At 52.4% G+C, this 17235-nt stretch overlaps 5 protein-coding genes across 5 annotated transcripts; 3 read left to right on the top strand and 2 right to left on the bottom strand.

Moving 5' to 3' along the window:
• Positions 1 to 59: 59 nt before the first annotated feature.
• On the bottom strand, positions 60 to 2859 carry QC762_113280 (uncharacterized protein). Its single transcript, XM_062885745.1, has 10 exons — positions 2749 to 2859; positions 2286 to 2627; positions 2126 to 2159; positions 1969 to 2063; positions 1896 to 1917; positions 1709 to 1805; positions 1645 to 1656; positions 1418 to 1586; positions 505 to 1367; positions 60 to 448 (listed from the first exon to the last, which is right to left on the bottom strand). The coding sequence occupies exons 2-10, from the start codon at positions 2316 to 2318 to the stop codon at positions 439 to 441; spliced, it is 1335 nt and encodes a 444-aa protein (XP_062748808.1). The 5' UTR covers positions 2319 to 2627; positions 2749 to 2859; the 3' UTR covers positions 60 to 438.
• On the top strand, positions 2821 to 4905 carry RFC2 (Subunit of heteropentameric Replication factor C (RF-C)). Its single transcript, XM_062885744.1, has 4 exons — positions 2821 to 2974; positions 3095 to 3598; positions 3663 to 3741; positions 3803 to 4905. Exons 2-4 carry the CDS (start codon positions 3480 to 3482, stop codon positions 4760 to 4762), a joined length of 1158 nt encoding a protein of 385 aa, XP_062748809.1. The 5' UTR covers positions 2821 to 2974; positions 3095 to 3479; the 3' UTR covers positions 4763 to 4905.
• Positions 4896 to 6473, bottom strand: QC762_113250 (uncharacterized protein; the record flags this gene model as incomplete). The annotated part of the gene is made up of 1 exon (XM_062885743.1): positions 4896 to 6473. The coding sequence occupies one exon, from the start codon at positions 6471 to 6473 to the stop codon at positions 4896 to 4898; it is 1578 nt and encodes a 525-aa protein (XP_062748810.1).
• Positions 6474 to 7155: 682 nt separating this feature from the next.
• On the top strand, positions 7156 to 13806 carry brr2 (Pre-mRNA-splicing helicase BRR2; the record flags this gene model as incomplete). The annotated part of the gene is made up of 1 exon (XM_062885742.1): positions 7156 to 13806. The coding sequence occupies one exon, from the start codon at positions 7156 to 7158 to the stop codon at positions 13804 to 13806; it is 6651 nt and encodes a 2216-aa protein (XP_062748811.1).
• Positions 13807 to 14411: 605 nt separating this feature from the next.
• On the top strand, positions 14412 to 16831 carry QC762_113238 (uncharacterized protein; the record flags this gene model as incomplete). Its single annotated transcript, XM_062885741.1, has 5 exons — positions 14412 to 15016; positions 15097 to 15538; positions 15622 to 15952; positions 16010 to 16738; positions 16799 to 16831. Exons 1-5 carry the CDS (start codon positions 14830 to 14832, stop codon positions 16829 to 16831), a joined length of 1722 nt encoding a protein of 573 aa, XP_062748812.1. The 5' UTR covers positions 14412 to 14829.
• Positions 16832 to 17235: the final 404 nt, after the last annotated feature.

Consider the following 17235-nt stretch of genomic DNA (forward strand, 5'->3'; position numbering starts at 1 on the left):
ACAAATGGACTTCTCACTGTCCAGGTCAGCTGAGAGCTATTCATTCACAACAAACACATCACATCACATCTCACGCTGTAAGTGGCTACAAAACACACTTCAATTCCTCACAAATGCTCCAGCGAAATGACCATCTATCAATGTCCCAGCCCCCCAAACCTCCCATCGCTTGCCCGAATTTAAGCTATTGTTTGACTACGCTCCCGGGGATGTAAGAAAAAATGCCTGTCAGAACGACAGCAACTGGACAACAAAACAGCTATCGTCACATGTCGACCACACCAGCAGCACCGCATATTAAAAGCTATAAATAAGCTGACTATAACCCTTGCCTCATCGCTACATCCCTCAAATCCCAGCCTCAAAACGCCGTGAAGCTTGCCTTTCGGATCCTGTATCCTAACAAGCTGATGTGAGAAAACGTATGGTGGAAGTGGTTTAAAAGTCCCTATAGTATGTTAGCCTGGTAAAACACCGCATGAATAATCCAACGGGCTTAGTTACTCCATAGACTGCTGAACCGAGCGACGAAGACGCCTGTTGTAGTTGCGGCGCTCGTCCACTCCTCCCCAGTACAGCTTGAAGGCTTCCGGATTGACCAGCGTCCGAGGATCGTACGGAGGGTTCTCCTCCTCCAAAGCATCAATCACCGCCTCAATGTGAGACTTCACATCCTCTCTCTTACTGATCGCAGAAACATAGCATGGCGTTCCATCAGGGGATATCCTATGGTGGAAGAGACGGGTCTCAAATCTAACACGAGGCTGTTCTTCTGGGAACCTGGGGCTGAAGTGAAGCCTGAATCTGAACAGCCCACCATCGAGATTCGTCATGGGCTTCCCGAAATAAGTGACTGCCCAGATAAAGGGGTTGCTGTCGACCAGCTCGATGTTGTGCGGGAGGTCGGCACGCTTGAAGGACTCGACCACCTGCTCGAACTGGCGATAGAGGTTGACCGCGACGGTGGTCTCTTTAGCCTTGGCCTCCATTCCCTCAGCCGCCCATCGGTCAGTCTCCGCATCGAGAGCATGTTTGATGTTGCGCAGCCGCCTCTCCAGTTCTGGGTAGTTGAACTTTCCCTCCATCGAGTTGCTAGCTCCTTCAAAAGGCATCCTGGTGAAAGATTGCCCGTCCTTGGTCTCTTCCTTCCCCTTTTGGACGGCTGCGAGGTACGACTCATAGTACCACAGGAAGCGACGCTTGCATAGATCCTTGAATGGCAGGAACGGGGTGCTATCCTCATCTAGCGTATCCATGTCGAGATCGTAGTCACTTGGCACCATTGGGTTGATAGATCCGCCTGCATCCATCCCAAGATACTCCTCGAGACGTTGAAACACCGAGATTCGGAGGGTTTCATGCCGAATCTGTCCTCCCGTCAGCCTCGCAACCGGCAATGAACCATCGATTTCGTTACCTTTTGGACGTAGTCCTTCTGGTTCTTCTTGTCCGATGACTCATTAGCATCTTCGAATCCGGGCTCGTTTTCGTAGGGATTCGTAGACATCAGGCTCTGGATCGAGAGGAGGATAGACTCAAGGCCCTGCGCAGCTGACCACTCCTCACCAGGTTCTCCACGCCATGTCCTAGGTCTTGTTAGTCCAAAGCGAGAAGAAGCGTGCGCAGAGAGAGACAAGAAAGTACCCGAGAATCGACCTATATCCTGGTTAGCCCGGACTCTCCCCCGATTGATCGCTCCCGTACGTACAAGCAAACTTTTCCATTAGCATAGATGTTGGGGTTAAACCGGGTACGGCCAGAGTTTGTCGTGGTACAAGTGACTGTTGGTGACTTGCGGGGGTAATCTAGAGAAGATCAGATTGGTTGCTGAGCGAACAACGACAAAGATGCCGGAAAGCGAATGTCGATGTCTCTTATAAACCATCATCACGTACCCTTGTTGAACTTGAAGTCGAACTGCCGGTATGTTAGCCAGCTACCAATCATTGCAGACTCATTTCATGTTACCTCGAAGAAGCCGAATTCATACGGCGTCTCGTGGGGACCAATGATAAGGGCCTTGACGTTTCGGACATCTATGTCACGACAAGCGACGGCGAGAGCTAAGGAGTCTTGTGAGCTGAAGATACACGGGGCTACCGTTTTGGAGACCATGGCAGCTTACAAAGATCCGAGTTTTTCTGGAGGTCACTCAGCTCCTATACGCCAAGAGCGACATCGCCGTCTGTATCAGCCTTCGGTACAACTTCGAGCCCATCCATGTTGCAGCCCCGCGGTGTGTGCTCTCCCCCACTGTCCGAGAGCGTCGAACCACGGCAACCCACCTTTGTGATCCGGAAGACGGACTGGTCCGCCATGGTGGATGAATGTTGTCGAAATGGATGTCGTCAAGGCGGAGTGTATAATGAATAAAACAGTGAAGAACTGTGCTGCGGACCGTCAAGGGTAGCTGGTAGCTATGTTGGGAATGAGGTTCTCACGAGTTGGATGTTTGGGAGAAGGGGTCCGGGTCAGCACAAATGGTCGAAAGGCAGTGGGTTGCGGGTGCCCGGACAAGGTTATAGGCAGGTCCCGCCTACGAGATTAGCGGCCTTTGCCTGCGCTAACGTTGGGTGTAACTGACAGTTGGGACAAAGTGCGGGGCAACAGTTATTGAGAGTTGGAGACTGAAAGGGATCGATTGGTTAATAACAGCACAATGTGGTAGCATTGCCTGATGTAAAACTGCATGCTTGGGCTTCTATGGAATGTCGAGTTACCTCGCCAGGCAATTTGAGGACCACATACCAGTAGTGTGAAAGATCTGGGAATACAAGTCATTCGGCCTGTCCCCACTCTTGGTAGGCAACCACGCCTTTGTTTTCACTCGTTGATCTGCTACCTTAGTCGATGCCTTCGGCTACTGATGTGGTCATTACTCTTCGATGGTTTGACATGTTGGTAACTTGAGAAGCCTGCATTCAACATGCAAATCTGGACGTGGCAGCCTTGTTTTATATTAAAGCCGGCCCGGGTAGGTGAATGTCTGGAGGGGTCTTGATGCCAGAGAGACCACCTGTTCAAGTCTGAACCTCTTGCAACATATAAACAGGCGCATGAAAGATATGTTGAATATAACCTGTTCATATCAAAGGCAGTATAGACAGGGGAAACATATGGACTCTGATACATTCTACACATTATACTAATGTCGTTGGGAAGGCTGTGGAGGGGAACAGTTGCGTGTGAAGCACCCCTCCATGACTGACCATCGGTGTTGTGGAGCCACAGGTACCGAGAGTGGGGCCAGCTTGGAGAACCCCTGTCCTCAACGACGCGGTCGTCGCGCTTTTTCTAACTTGACGCGTAAAGTACCTTCATACTAGCATCGTCAACCTCGAGGTTTGCCTGCAGTAGCATCACCTTCACAACTTAACCTCTTTGCATTGATTTTCATTCCAGGCCGATCAATCTTCTCAATAACCGGAAAGTCCCCTTTTCCAGATACAAGCTAATCCACATATCTGATATCCACAACTATGGCCAGCTTTTTTGACCTCAAGGCCCGAAAGGCTGCCCTTGCCAATGGAGCAGCCACCAAAGAAACCGAGAAGAAAGATGGCGAGAACACCAGAGTACAACCATGGGTTGAGAAATAGTACGTATTTTTCATCATGATCAACACTTCAACTTCCTAAATACTGACCCTCATCCGCCTCCAGCCGACCCAAAACCCTCAGCGATGTCACCGCCCAAGACCACACCATCACCGTCCTCCAGCGAACCCTCCAAGCCTCCAACGTATGTTCACCCCCTTCACCACTTTCAAGTTTTCCCAATTAACATGCCCCTTTCTCCCCAGCTCCCCCACATGCTCTTCTACGGACCCCCAGGAACAGGCAAAACTTCGACCATCCTCGCCCTCGCCAAAGAGCTCTACGGTCCCGAACTGATGAAATCCCGCGTCCTCGAGCTCAACGCCTCCGACGAGCGCGGCATCTCCATCATCCGCGAAAAAGTTAAGGATTTCGCCCGCATGCAGCTCACCAACGTCTCCTCTGCCGCCTACAAAGCCCGCTACCCCTGCCCCCCGTTCAAGATCATCATTCTGGACGAGGCAGACAGCATGACGCAGGATGCGCAGTCGGCCCTGAGACGGACAATGGAGACATACAGCAAGATTACCCGTTTTTGTTTGATTTGCAACTACGTCACGAGGATCATTGACCCGTTGGCGTCGAGGTGTAGCAAGTTTAGGTTCAAGAGTTTGGACCAGGGGAATGCGAAGAAACGATTGGAGGAGATTGCAGAGAAGGAAAAGGTTGGGTTGGACGAGGGGGCGGTGGAGGGGTTGATAAACTGTGCGGAGGGGGATTTGAGAAAGGCGATTACTTATCTGCAGAGTGCGGCGAGACTGGTTGGGGCGGTGCAGCAGCCTGGTGGAGGAGACGATGGGGAGGATGGGATGGATGTGGATAAGAAGACGGTTTCGGTCAAGATCGTGCAGGATATTGCGGGGGTGATTCCTGACGAGACGATTCAGAGACTTGTCAAGGCGATGAGGCCGACGACGTTGGGGGGGAATTTTACACCTATTGCGAAGGAGGTGGAGGATATGGTGGCGGATGGGTGGAGTGCTGGGCAGGTGGTAACTCAGCTTTATCAGGCGGTGGTGTATGACGAGACAATTGAGGACGCGCAAAAGAACAAGATTCTGTTGGTGTTCTCGGAGATTGATAAGAGGTTGGTGGACGGGGCGGATGAGCATCTTTCGATTTTGGATCTGGCGTTGCGAATATCGGGTATTTTGGGTGGGAGATAGATAGGGAGGCATGATGTTGCACGGAATAATGTAAATTCCCATGGCGTTTTGGGGGCAGCAAGCAGGCAAAAATACAGGGGAACTGGTAGAATCGTCTTTTCTTGCCACCTTTAACTACATAATACAATACATTTCACTCATCATACCTCAGCAGCCCCAGATTCCCGTTGACCATATCCCAAACCGTTCCTGTCTTGGCCGCTGCTGCTGGTTGCTCAACCATCTTGCTTCCTCGACGGGTGTGTTTTCTCGCAGGCGAGCTCCCCTCCGCCATCCAGATATCCTCCTCGCCTTCGTTCATGCTTGCTCCCTCTCCGGCCTTCCGTCCCAGCAAGAGATCCACCTCCGCCAACGTCTGTAACGACCCCTCCAGCGCCACCTGCCCTTCCTCAATCTTCTCCGCTACTGTCTCAAACGTGGCAATCTTGGCTTGCTCAGCTGCATACACCCATTGTTTGACACGGCCAGAAACTTGGGTGTAGTCGTCATTGCTGGTGGAAAGGGTATGATCACTGGACTTTACCCTATTGCCTCCCGGCATAGGGTGTGCGGGTATCAACTGGCTTTCTTGAGCTAGATGATCCAAAGCCGTGGTGTTTTCCTTGACTTGTTTGCTGATTGTATTGTTCAGATGGTGTTTCTGAGCAATGAGACCCTTTTGCTCGCGGGAGAGGGCGAGGAGTTGCTCTAGGTAGGGGGTGAGGAGTTGTGCTGCGGACGTTGGTTGAGAAGACAGCGCAGACTCGTTATGTGAGTTCATATCTTCTGGTTTGGTGGGTTTGATGTCTGGTTTAGGGTGTTGGCTGACGAGATTGAGGAGGGATTTGCGAGCCTCGAGGTATTGGTCGTATTTATCCTTTATACTGGCCAGCTGGGCGTCCATGTCAAGGGGCTCGTTAATGGACGCTTTGCTGGCGCGGAATCGGTTGTCTGGACTGCCTGGGGGGTGGTCGGCGTCGTCGCCTGATGCTTTAGAGAGTTCATTTTCGATCCAGCTGATGAGTTCTATCCTGGTTTTGTTGAGGGCTTCGAGTTTGGCGCTGTCGGTGGTGGTTTCTGGGCGGGCTGTGGATTGTGACCTGACCTTTTCTAGGGCTTTCTCTTCTTTTTGGAGTAATAGCTTTGCCTCGAAGACGTGTTTCTCTAGTTGGTCGTTTAGGTCTTTGAGGTGGGCGTTGGTGGAGGTGTTATCGAGAGTCATGGCGGAGACGATCTCTCTTGGAATGCTGGGTAGAGGTCGACTGTCTCGAAATACCTCCTTGGGGTTCATGAAATCTGGCGATGCTGCTGGCTTTTGACTCAGCTGGATGAGGTGCTTTTCGATTGCCTGGAGCCTCTCGCGCTTCTTTTCGAGACTGATAATCGCCAGGTGCTCCTGGAGACGCTCTAGGCCTCCATTTGAGCTGTCATCTTCTTCTGGCTCGCTTGCATGACTGGTTTCATGAGTCTGCTTTCTGAACTCGTCACGGGCTTTGATGTTTGCCCTCAAGGCCTCGAGATATTGTCGATAAAGGCCTTGGGTGGTGGAGGCTGGGCCAGGCTTCTGATCAGTAACCAGAGCCAGGGGTTCTCTAACAGATCCATGCTGGAGACTAGACTCCAGATGCAATGCTATCATTCGTCGAATATGTGCTGCTTCTTCACGTGGTCTGATGTAGGGGTCGAGAACTCTTTGTATGGTTGTGAGGGTATCACTGGTTGGGCTGGGCATTGCGGTGAGTTGTAAGGTGAGGTTGAAGCGTTCGCTAACAAAAGATTGAGGATGCTGGCTTCGGTTTATGGGTCCAGTTGTCTTTGAAGAAGAGTATATTAAACACCCATGGATTCAGCGCATTCTCGACAATTTCATGAATAACCTCGTATTGCTGTAGTCAGTAAGTGGTGTTGTTGTTTGTGACAAGATACTGTCTTGAGCAGCTTGTAAACACACTGGCTGTTTGTTAGGGAAGTTGACTTGATATAAATGCAGGAGCCATCAGTGGTGTCCTCACTAAATATGCCTCAGCTACGGTTTACTTTGACAGCAGGCGGCCAATCAGAGGACGTCGCGGAACTACCCAAAAAATTCCCACATTGAGGACGGCGCATGGCAGCTTCAACTCTCAGACGCGAGCAACGCGACTGCTATTTTCCACCACATCCATCTCTCAACAACGTGTAACCTGCCTCGTCCACCCACCACGAATTCTGTCATTTGATGCGGCACCCGAATGCATATTTCTTTCAGCTTCTTCAGACAAGCCTGAGTTCAGTTTTGGGGCGGGGCTGGGTTGGAATAGTTTCCGCCACAGACAGGTTTCGCTGCGGCGACTGCGAAATCCCATAATTTTGAGGCGACCACCCTCACCTCGTTGATTTCTCCCCGTATCATCCATCTCCCACCATCCGCCAACATGTCCGACTATCAGCGCGATGTCTCGCAGTACAAGTACTCGGCCATGTCCAACCTGGTCCTCCAGGCGGACCGTCGGTTTGTCACAAGACGAACAGACGAGGCCACAGGCGACCCGGAATCTCTCGCCGGTCGTCTCTCCATCAAGGATATGGGCGCACGTGTCGGCCGCGATGCAGCCCCAAAGACGAAAAAGACCAGTGCCATGCCCAACGTCGAGCGAGGAGATGTACAGGAAGGTGCTGATATTCTCCAACACTTGAAGGACAAGAAGAAGAAGGGCAAGACCGAGACCCGCGGCGGTGGTATTCTCGCGAGCACCGACATGATCGAGGGTATCATCTACCGACCACGAACACAGCCAACACGGGACGCATTCAACCTCATCCTGACGATTGTGGCCGAGCACTTGGGTGATCTACCCCACGACACAGTGCGCAGCGCGGCTGATGCCGTACTGGAGTTCCTCAAGGATGATGACCTCAAGGATTTTGACAAGAAGAAGGAAATTGATGGGATATTGGGCGAGTCTATGGATCCAAAGAAGTTCAATGAGCTGGTAAATCTTGGAAAGAAGATCACAGATTACGATGCGCAGGACGACGAGGATGAGGAAATGGGCGATGCCAGACCAGATGCCGATGATGAAATTGATGGCCGCCAAGGTGTTGCGGTCAACTTTGAAAACGACGAAGATGAGGATGGCATGGTAGATGTAGTACGGGACGAGTCTTCTTCTGAGGACGAGGAAGAGGATATTGACGATGAGGATCGGCCAGAGCTTCAGGAGGTTGCCGAGGGTGGGGAGGCTGGGATTGATCGGGATGAGGAGGAGGTAGGGTTGGTTGATGGCGAGACTATGGTTATCGATGCCGCGCCAAACGGGAAGGACAAGTCCGAGGAGAAGAACTTTGTGCCGGCCCGGAATATTGATGCATATTGGTTACAACGGCAAATTGGTCGCCTTTACCCAGATGCCCATGTTCAGCACGACAAGACCTCCCTGGCGCTCAAGATCCTTTCAGGAGAGCCGGATGAGCCAGGTGGAGAGGAGAAGCAACTTCGCGACATTGAAAATGACCTCATGGAGCTCTTTGACTACGAGCACCATGAGATTGTGCAAAAGCTGATCGAGAACCGGGAAAAGGTTGTGTGGCTTACACGGCTGGCCAGGGCAGAGGACCAGAAGGAACGAGACACAATCGAAAGAGAAATGGCTTCAGAAGGGCTGCGGTGGATTCTGGACGAACTTCATGGCAAGTCCAAGGATGACCAAAAGAAGCCAAAGATGGAAATCAAGATGGACATCGACTCTGGTGCCTTTGCCGACGGGAAAGCCCCAAAGCAGGAAAAGCCTGATGGTCAGTTGGTCGGCGGTCTTCAACCCAAGAAACTGATCAACCTGGAAAATCTCGTGTTCGACCAAGGCAATCATCTCAACACCAATCCTAAGGTCAGGCTACCGGAAGGTACCACAAAAAGAACCTTCAAGGGCTACGAAGAAATTCATGTGCCTCCACCCAAGAAGCGTAACGATCCTAGCGATGTGAACATCCCTATTTCGGAGATGCCAGAGTGGGCTCAACCTCCTTTCAGTACAACCAAGTCTCTCAACAAGATTCAGTCAAAGTGCTTCCCTACTGCGTTTCATGACGACGGCAACATGCTGGTCTGCGCCCCGACAGGTTCCGGCAAGACCAACGTGTCTATGCTCACCATTCTCAGAGAGATTGGCAAGAACAGGAACGAGAGGGGTGAGATTGACCTCGACGCCTTCAAGATTGTCTACATTGCCCCCCTGAAGGCTCTTGTACAGGAGCAGGTCGGCAATTTTGGCAAGCGTCTGGAGCCGTATGGTATCAAGGTTTCGGAATTGACTGGTGACCGGCAGCTCACCAAGCAGCAAATCTCTGAGACCCAGATCATTGTCACGACACCTGAGAAGTGGGATGTCATCACCAGAAAGGCCACTGATATCTCCTACACAAATCTGGTTCGGCTGATCATTATCGACGAAATCCATCTTCTACATGATGATCGTGGCCCGGTTTTGGAGAGCGTTGTGAGCAGGACGATTCGCAAGACCGAGCAAACCGGTGAACCAGTCCGTATTGTTGGTCTCTCTGCTACTTTGCCGAACTACAAAGATGTCGCAAGCTTCCTGCGTGTTGATATGGCCAAGGGCTTGTTCCATTTTGATGGTTCATTCCGTCCCTGCCCGTTGCGCCAAGAATTCATTGGCATCACCGAGAGGAAAGCCATCAAGCAACTCAAGACCATGAACGATATTACCTACACCAAGGTGATCGAGCACGTCGGCACTCACCGCAACCAAATGCTGATTTTCGTTCATTCGAGAAAAGAAACGGCAAAGACGGCCAAGTACATTCGCGACAAGGCTTTGGAGATGGATACCATCAACCAGATTCTCAAGCACGATGCTGGTACTCGTGAGGTGCTTAGTGAAGCAGCGAATGCAGTCAACAATACGGATCTCAAGGACATCTTGCCCTACGGTTTTGGTATCCATCACGCTGGTATGAGCCGAGCTGATCGCACTGATGTGGAGGATCTTTTCTCTAGCGGCCATATTCAGGTGCTTGTCTGCACGGCCACCCTCGCTTGGGGTGTCAACTTGCCTGCTCACACAGTCATTATCAAGGGTACTCAAGTGTATTCTCCAGAAAAGGGTAGCTGGGTTGAATTGAGCCCTCAAGATGTCCTGCAGATGCTTGGTCGTGCCGGTCGCCCACAGTTCGACACATACGGTGAAGGCATCATCATCACCACTCAGGGAGAAATGACGTACTATCTTTCGCTTCTCAACCAGCAGCTGCCTATTGAAAGTCAATTTGCTAGCAAGCTGGTGGACAATCTCAACGCCGAAATCGTCCTGGGCAATGTTCGCAGCCGCGATGAAGGTGTGGAGTGGCTCGGCTACACCTATCTCTTCGTTCGCATGCTCCGGTCGCCCGGTCTCTACAGCGTCGGCACAGAGTACGAGGATGATGAGGCATTGGAGCAGAAACGTGTCGATCTAATACACTCGGCCGCTACTGTGCTCAAGAAGTCGAACTTGATCAAATACGATGAAAAGACCGGCAAGCTCCAGTCTACCGAGCTTGGTCGTATCGCCTCTCATTACTACATCACAAACTCGTCCATGGACACCTACAACAAGCTGATCCAGCCGGCGATGAATGATGTGGAGCTCTTCCGTGTCTTTGCACAGAGTGGCGAGTTCAAGTACATTCCGGTTCGTCAAGAAGAAAAGCTTGAACTGGCCAAGCTGCTTGCTCGTGTGCCCATTCCCGTCAAGGAGAGCATCGAGGAGCCAACTGCCAAGATCAATGTTCTGCTTCAGGCCTACATTTCTCGCCTGCGACTGGATGGCCTTGCCCTGATGGCCGACATGGTCTATGTTACTCAGTCTGCTGGCCGCATCCTTCGTGCCATCTTCGAAATCACCCTCAAGAAGGGATGGGCTTCAGTTGCCAAATTGGCTCTGAACCTGTGCAAGATGGCCGAGAAGAGAATGTGGCCGACTATGTCTCCTCTCAGACAGTTCCCCAGCTGCCCAGGCGAAATCGTCAGAAAGGCTGAGCGGATAGAGGTGCCTTTCAGCAGCTATCTGGACCTTGATCCCCCTCGCATGGGCGAGTTGCTCGGCATGCCCAAGGCTGGAAAGACTGTTTGCGCGCTTGTGGCCAAGTTTCCTCGCGTCGAAGTTCAGGCCAACGTCCAGCCCATGACTCGCTCTATGCTCCGGGTCGAGTTGACCATCACGCCCAACTTTGAGTGGGATGTTGACGTTCATGGGTTGTCTGAAAGCTTCTGGATCATGGTAGAAGACTGCGATGGTGAAGACATTCTCTTCCATGACCAGTTCATCCTCCGCAAGGATTATGCCGAGTCTGATGCGAATGAACACATTGTAGAGTTCACAGTGCCCATCACTGAGCCAATGCCGCCCAATTACTTCATCTCGGTGATTTCGGACCGCTGGATGCACTCCGAGACTCGACTGCCAGTATCATTCCAGCAGCTGATCCTGCCAGAGAGGTTCCCACCACACACTGAGCTTCTTGATTTGCAGCCTCTGCCGGTTACTGCCCTGAAGGCCAAGGACTATGCCGCTCTCTACCCTGACTTGACCCAGTTCAACAAGATCCAAACGCAAACATTCAACTCGCTCTACGGCACCGACAACAATGTCCTTGTGGCCGCTCCCACGAGCAGCGGCAAGACCGTCTGTGCCGAGTTTGCCTTGCTTCGCCACTGGAACAAGCAGGAGTCTGGACGCGCAGTGTACATTGCCCCGTTCCAGGAGTTGGTGGACCTGCGCTATCATGATTGGCAGAAGAAGTTTGCCAATCTCAGGGGGGGCAAGGATATTGTCAAGCTGACTGGAGAGACTACTGCTGATCTGAAGCTCCTCGAGCAAGGTGACTTGATTCTGGCGACGCCTCTTCAGTGGGATGTCTTGTCCAGACAATGGAAGCGCAGAAAGAACGTCCAGACTGTGGAGCTCTTCATTGCCGATGAGCTGCACATGCTTGGTGGGCAGATGGGATACATCTACGAGATTATCGTGTCCCGCATGCACTACATCCGCACCCAGACTGAGCTCCCGGTCAGAATCGTTGGTCTCAGTGTTTCCCTTGCCAACGCTCGCGATGTGGGAGAGTGGATTGACGCCAAGAAGCATGATATCTACAACTTTAGCCCTCATGTCAGGCCCGTTCCTCTGGAGCTTCACATTCAGTCATACACCATTCCTCATTTCCCATCCCTGATGCTGGCGATGGCTAAGCCAACATATCTGGCTGTGACTCAGATGTCGCCTGATCAGCCGGCTCTCATTTTTGTGCCCAGCCGCAAGCAAACTAGAGCCACAGCACGGGACATCCTCACTGCCGCATTGGCAGATGATGATGAGGACCGCTTCTTGAACGTTGAGGTTGAGCAGATACAGAAGCTTCTCGAGCGTGTCCAAGAGCCAGCTCTCGCGGAGGCTCTCTCCCACGGCGTTGGCTACTACCACGAAGCTCTTAGCCAGAGTGACAAGCGCATTGTCATGCATCTCTACAAGAATAATGCCATCCAGGTTCTCATCGCCTCTCGCGATGTCTGCTGGGAGCTGGATTGCACTGCCCACCTCGTTACTGTCATGGGCACGCAATACTTCGAGGGCAGAGAGCACCGCTATGTTGACTACCCGCTCAGCGAGGTTCTGCAAATGTTCGGCAAGGCTTCGCAGTCTTCGCGCGACGGCCGTGGTCGCGGTGTGCTGATGGTGCCGGCGGTGAAGAGAGAGTATTACAAAAAATTCCTCAACGAAGCTCTGCCCGTTGAGTCGCATCTTCACAACTTCCTCCAGGATGCGTTTGTGACCGAGATCAGCACGAGGATGATCGAGTCTGGTGAGGATGCTATCAACTGGGCCACATTCACCTACTTTTATCGCCGGCTGCTCGCCAACCCAAGCTACTACAGTCTTACGGATCCTACTCACGAGGGCCTGAGCCAGTACCTCTCTGACATGGTTGAAGCCACCCTGAAGGAGCTCTCAGAGTCCAAGATTGTCGACTTTGACGAGGATGAGGGCACTGTCGCTCCTCAGAACGCTGCCATGATTGCTGCGTATTACAACATCTCGTACATCACCATGCAGACCTTCCTTCTCTCGCTCACGGCGAAGACGAAGCTCAAGGGCATTCTCGAAATCGTTACGTCTGCTACCGAGTTTGAATCGATTCAGATCCGACGTCACGAGGAAGCCATCCTCAGACGCATCTATGACAGTGTTCCCGTCAAGATGGCTGAGCCAGCTTTCGATTCGCCTCATTTCAAGGCCTTTGTGTTGGTTCAGGCCCATTTCTCCCGGATGAACCTCCCGATTGATTTGGCTAAGGACCAGGAAGTCATCTTGACAAAGATTGTCAGCCTGTTGAATGCCATCGTCGATATCTTGTCTTCTGATGGCCGTCTCAACGCCATGAACGCCATGGAAATGTCGCAGATGGTGGTGCAGGCCATGTGGGATCGCGACAGCCCCCTCAAGCAAATTCCCAACTTCACCACCGAAACTGTCAAGGTGGCCAACAAGTACGACATTCAGGATATCTTTGACTTTATGAGCAAGATGGATCCTGACGAGAATCCTGACTACAATTCTCTCATCAAGGATCTCGGGTTCACCCAGGCACAGCTCGCGCAGGCAGCCAACTTTACCAACAGCAAGTATCCCGAAATCTCGCTGGAGGTTGAGGTGGAGGACAAGGATGGGATCCGGGCTGGCGAGCCGGCGTACCTCAAGATTACGATCGAGCGGGAGATTGACGAGGACGAGGAGTACGACCCGACCGTGCACGCGCCGTTTTACCCCGGCAAGAAGACGGAGAGTTGGTGGTTGGTGGTTGGCGAGGAAAAGACAAAGGAGCTGCTGGCAATCAAGCGGATCACGGTAGGACGGAAACTCAACGTCAGACTGGAATTCACCGTGCCCACGGCGGGTCACCACGACTTGAAGCTCTTCTTCATGAGCGACAGCTACATGGGTGTGGATCAGGAGCCATCATTTTCGGTGGAGGTTGCGGAGGGGATGGATGTTGATGAGGAGGAGGACGATGAGGAGGACGATGATGAGTAGTGGGTGATGCGGAGGGCTTTTGGGAGGAATGTGAAGTGGTGGTGGGGGGTTTTGTTGGTTCAGAGCTTGGGGGGGGGGGTGGGGGGGGGTCAAAAATGATGTCTTCATTCCCAATCGGATTTCTCTCTTATTGTCATCAAGGGCGGTTGGTTGAGCGTGTGTATATGGTATATAATGGGATTTGGAGGTATAATATAAAATTAACTTTGATGTCTGTTTTGGTCTCAATCTACTTGGGGGCATTACCTTTGCTGTTAGGGGATGGTCTACGTCACGAGATGGTCTCTCAGGCTGAAGTCGGAAAGCCATGTGGGGTTTCTGGATGCTGTTGTTGAACAGGCTCAAGGGGGACGGGAAGGGGACGTGGATGGAGATGTGGATGATCTTGGGGGTGGATGATCTTGGGAGGAGGAGGTGCTTGGTGGTGGAGAAGGTGGTGGCGAGAAGAGAGGGCTGGTTGCTTGGCCCTCGACCACCTATGTACTCCTCCAAGGGTGATGTTGGGAGACAAGCTGGTGACAAGTGACAGGGTGACAAGGGCCAAGCGTAAGGCGGCGTAAAGGTAGACAAGACAGGCAGCTCCTCTTTGGGTTTGTTGTTGGTCTGACCATACACAGCGGCACTCCGCACACTCCGCCTCCTTTGATAGGGGGAGAAGAGACCAAGACCTGGAAGAGCAAAGCAAAAGCTCCCTCACGCCCACTCACCCACCAAGGAACCACACGCACGCCAGACGCTCGGACCACTTCCTTCGTGTACTGCCCTCAAATAATTTCTCTTCTCGCGAAGGCTCCTCCAAACTTCCGCGCAACCACCTTCCATTGTCCTAGCGCTTCGCCATTGTGTGTTGTCTTTTCATCGCGCTCCCATCAGAACAGCATCGAATCCATCACCCGAGGCCGCGCCACTCTTGATATAAGACTTCCACGCGCTTAACGCGTCCAAGTCCAAGTCTGCACACGACAAACAACCTGTCACGTCCCCGTCGCGATCCTTCGCTGACATCACCCTAACCGACCCAAAATGTCACGAGAAGGTTCTCCAGTCGCGCCCGCCTCTGAGGCCGCGCAACCAGCTGTCGAGAAGAAGGAGGAGGACGCGCCTATTGCCCCTGCTGCCCAAGACATCAAAGAGGCCATTGCGGCCGAGTCCAAGGCTGCCGTCGAGTCTGCTCCTGCCGAGGAAGCCTCAGACAACAAAGTGGAAGAGGGTAATGTGTTCCACAACACCTGCCAGGCAGGCCACTTACATCCTCGCCACTACATCTAGCTAACCATCATCTGTTATCAGCACCAGCTGCCGAGAAGACAGCCGAGCAAGCCGAAGAGAAGCCAGACGTCGAGATGACAGACGCTGCCGATGCTTCTGAGGCTGGAGCCCCATCCCAACCATCCGCCGACAACAATGCCGATGCGGCCCCCAAGGCTAAGGCCAACCGAAAGTCAATTGGTGCTGGCGAGGCCAAGGGAAAGAAGCTGAACAGAAAGGCATCAAAGCCGCGCATTCTGCACACCGACGCCCAGCCAGGCCAATACTTCTTTGTCAAGCTCAAGGGCCACCCGCAATGGCCAGTGATCATCTGCGATGAGGGCATGCTGCCCGATTCATTGCTCAAGTCTCGCCCAGTAACTGCCAAGCGGCAGGACGGCACATACCGCGACGACTACGCCGATGGCGCCAAGAAGGTCGCCGACCGGACTTTCCCCGTCATGTACCTTTACACCAACGAATTGTGAGTTTTCATTCTAATGTTCGCCCCGATGTTGTCGTTAAGGTTTTTCTGGGCGCTGAATGCTAATGCGCCTCTGTTTACAGTGGCTGGGTACCAAATGGAGAGCTTATAGACCTTGACCCTGAGGAGGTTAAGAATATCAACACCGACAAGATGAGGAAAGACCTCCAGGCGGCTCACAAACTCGCCGCCGAGCAACACCCCCTCCAGTTTTACAAGGATGTTCTTGACCAATACCAGGCGGAACAGGAGGAGAAGGAGAGGGTCAAGGCTGCGAAGGCGGCTACCCCCAAGGGGAAGAAGAAGTCGTCTGCTGTCGTCGATGAGGATGTTGATATGGACGATGATGCCGAGAACAGCACACCTCCCAAGGAGAAGAAGTCGAAGAAGAGAAAGGCGGATGAGCCAGCAGAGGTAAGCAGTCACACACCCGATTTTCGTCATGACATTTGCTTATATGCTCTTCGATAGACTCCTCAGCGCACAGAGTCAGTTAAGAAGACCAAGATTAAGCTGACGAGCAACGCGACTCCCAAGGCAACCAACGGTGCCACACCTTCAGCCAAGGCCAAGCCTGATGCGAAGGCCACAAAGACCAAGTCTAAAAAGACAAAGGACGGTGAGGATAAGAAGATCGAGAATGAAGCTTCTGAAGCTCCCAAGGAGCCCGAGTTGTCGCCACAGGAACAGAGGGAGAGAAAGGAGCGGGAGGTGCTTTTCCTGCGGCACAAGCTTCAGAAAGGTCTTCTTACTAGGGACCAAGAGCCCAAGGCGGAGGAGATGGCCACCATGTCCGAGTACATCACCAAGCTCGAGGGCTTCCCGAATCTGGAGGTCAGCATCATCCGGACAACCAAGATCAACAAGGTCTTGAAGGCGATTCTGAAGCTGGAGAATATTCCCAAAGAGAAGGAATTCAACTTCAAATCACGCTCTCAAGTGCTGCTCAACAAGTGGAATGAGCTTCTTGCGGTTGATGGAGGAGCGGTGGCTCCAGCTCCTGCGGCCAAGGCTGTCAACGGCACAGCGCCCAAAGAGGCCAAGACCAACGGTGTCAAGGGTGATGAGCCCGCAAAGGCCGAGAAGGAGGAGGCCAAGGAAGAGCCAAAGGAGGAGAAGAAGGATGAATCTCCAGCGGAGAAGACCAAGGAGAAGTCTGAGGAGGCTTCAGAGCCTGCAGACAAGATGGATGTTGATGAGGTGAGCCTGCAGTACATGGAACAATTCTTTCGAGTGACATTGACTGACAATTTACATCAGGCCAAGCCAGATGCTGTTGAGGCGTCCGCCTAAACGACGGGCTGATCTGAATTTCCCATATCGTTACGACCACATCGCTGGCAGCAAAGCGGGACTCCATCAAGAGTCGACAAGCGGGGATTTGGCGGCAAAAATTGTTCAAGGGTGTCCAAAAGTGTGTTGGGGAGCATCTTAGCAATTGTCATCGGCAAGCTTGGCAGTATCCTGTTTGTGTAAAACTAGGCGGTTCTGAGTTTTGTGTTTTTTTCTGTCTTTTTTTCTCCCTTTGCACAACAACACACAAGGGGAACGTTTTCCTGGTCTGGTTTTGGGGTAGGGAGGTGGTTGGTGGTGTTCTGGCTCTTTTTAAATACAGGCTCGCACAACGTTTGCTAAGGTTTTCCATATTTTCATCTTTCTCTCTCTTGGGGCTGCCTTGGGAGAGTGTACAAAGGAGA

This window comes from Podospora pseudocomata (genome assembly GCF_035222375.1).
Source record: "Podospora pseudocomata strain CBS 415.72m chromosome 1 map unlocalized CBS415.72m_1, whole genome shotgun sequence".
NCBI classification, from domain to species: domain Eukaryota; kingdom Fungi; phylum Ascomycota; class Sordariomycetes; order Sordariales; family Podosporaceae; genus Podospora; species Podospora pseudocomata.

Bases quoted from the DNA above. Each gene is read 5' to 3' on its own strand.
- QC762_113280 (XM_062885745.1), bottom strand. From the start codon at position 2,318: ATGGCGGACCAGTCCGTCTTCCGGATCACAAAG. The intron at 2,160-2,285 runs GTGGGTTGCCGT...CTTGGCGTATAG, and splicing joins CCGTCTTCCGGATCACAAAG to GAGCTGAGTGACCTCCAGAA. The intron at 1,806-1,895 runs GTACGTGATGAT...GATCTTCTCTAG, and splicing joins CGACTTCAAGTTCAACAAGG to ATTACCCCCGCAAGTCACCA.
- RFC2 (XM_062885744.1), top strand. From the start codon at position 3,480: ATGGCCAGCTTTTTTGACCTCAAGGCCCGAAAGGCTGCCCTTGCCAAT. The intron at 3,599-3,662 runs GTACGTATTTTT...ATCCGCCTCCAG, and splicing joins CAACCATGGGTTGAGAAATA to CCGACCCAAAACCCTCAGCG. The intron at 3,742-3,802 runs GTATGTTCACCC...CTTTCTCCCCAG, and splicing joins GAACCCTCCAAGCCTCCAAC to CTCCCCCACATGCTCTTCTA.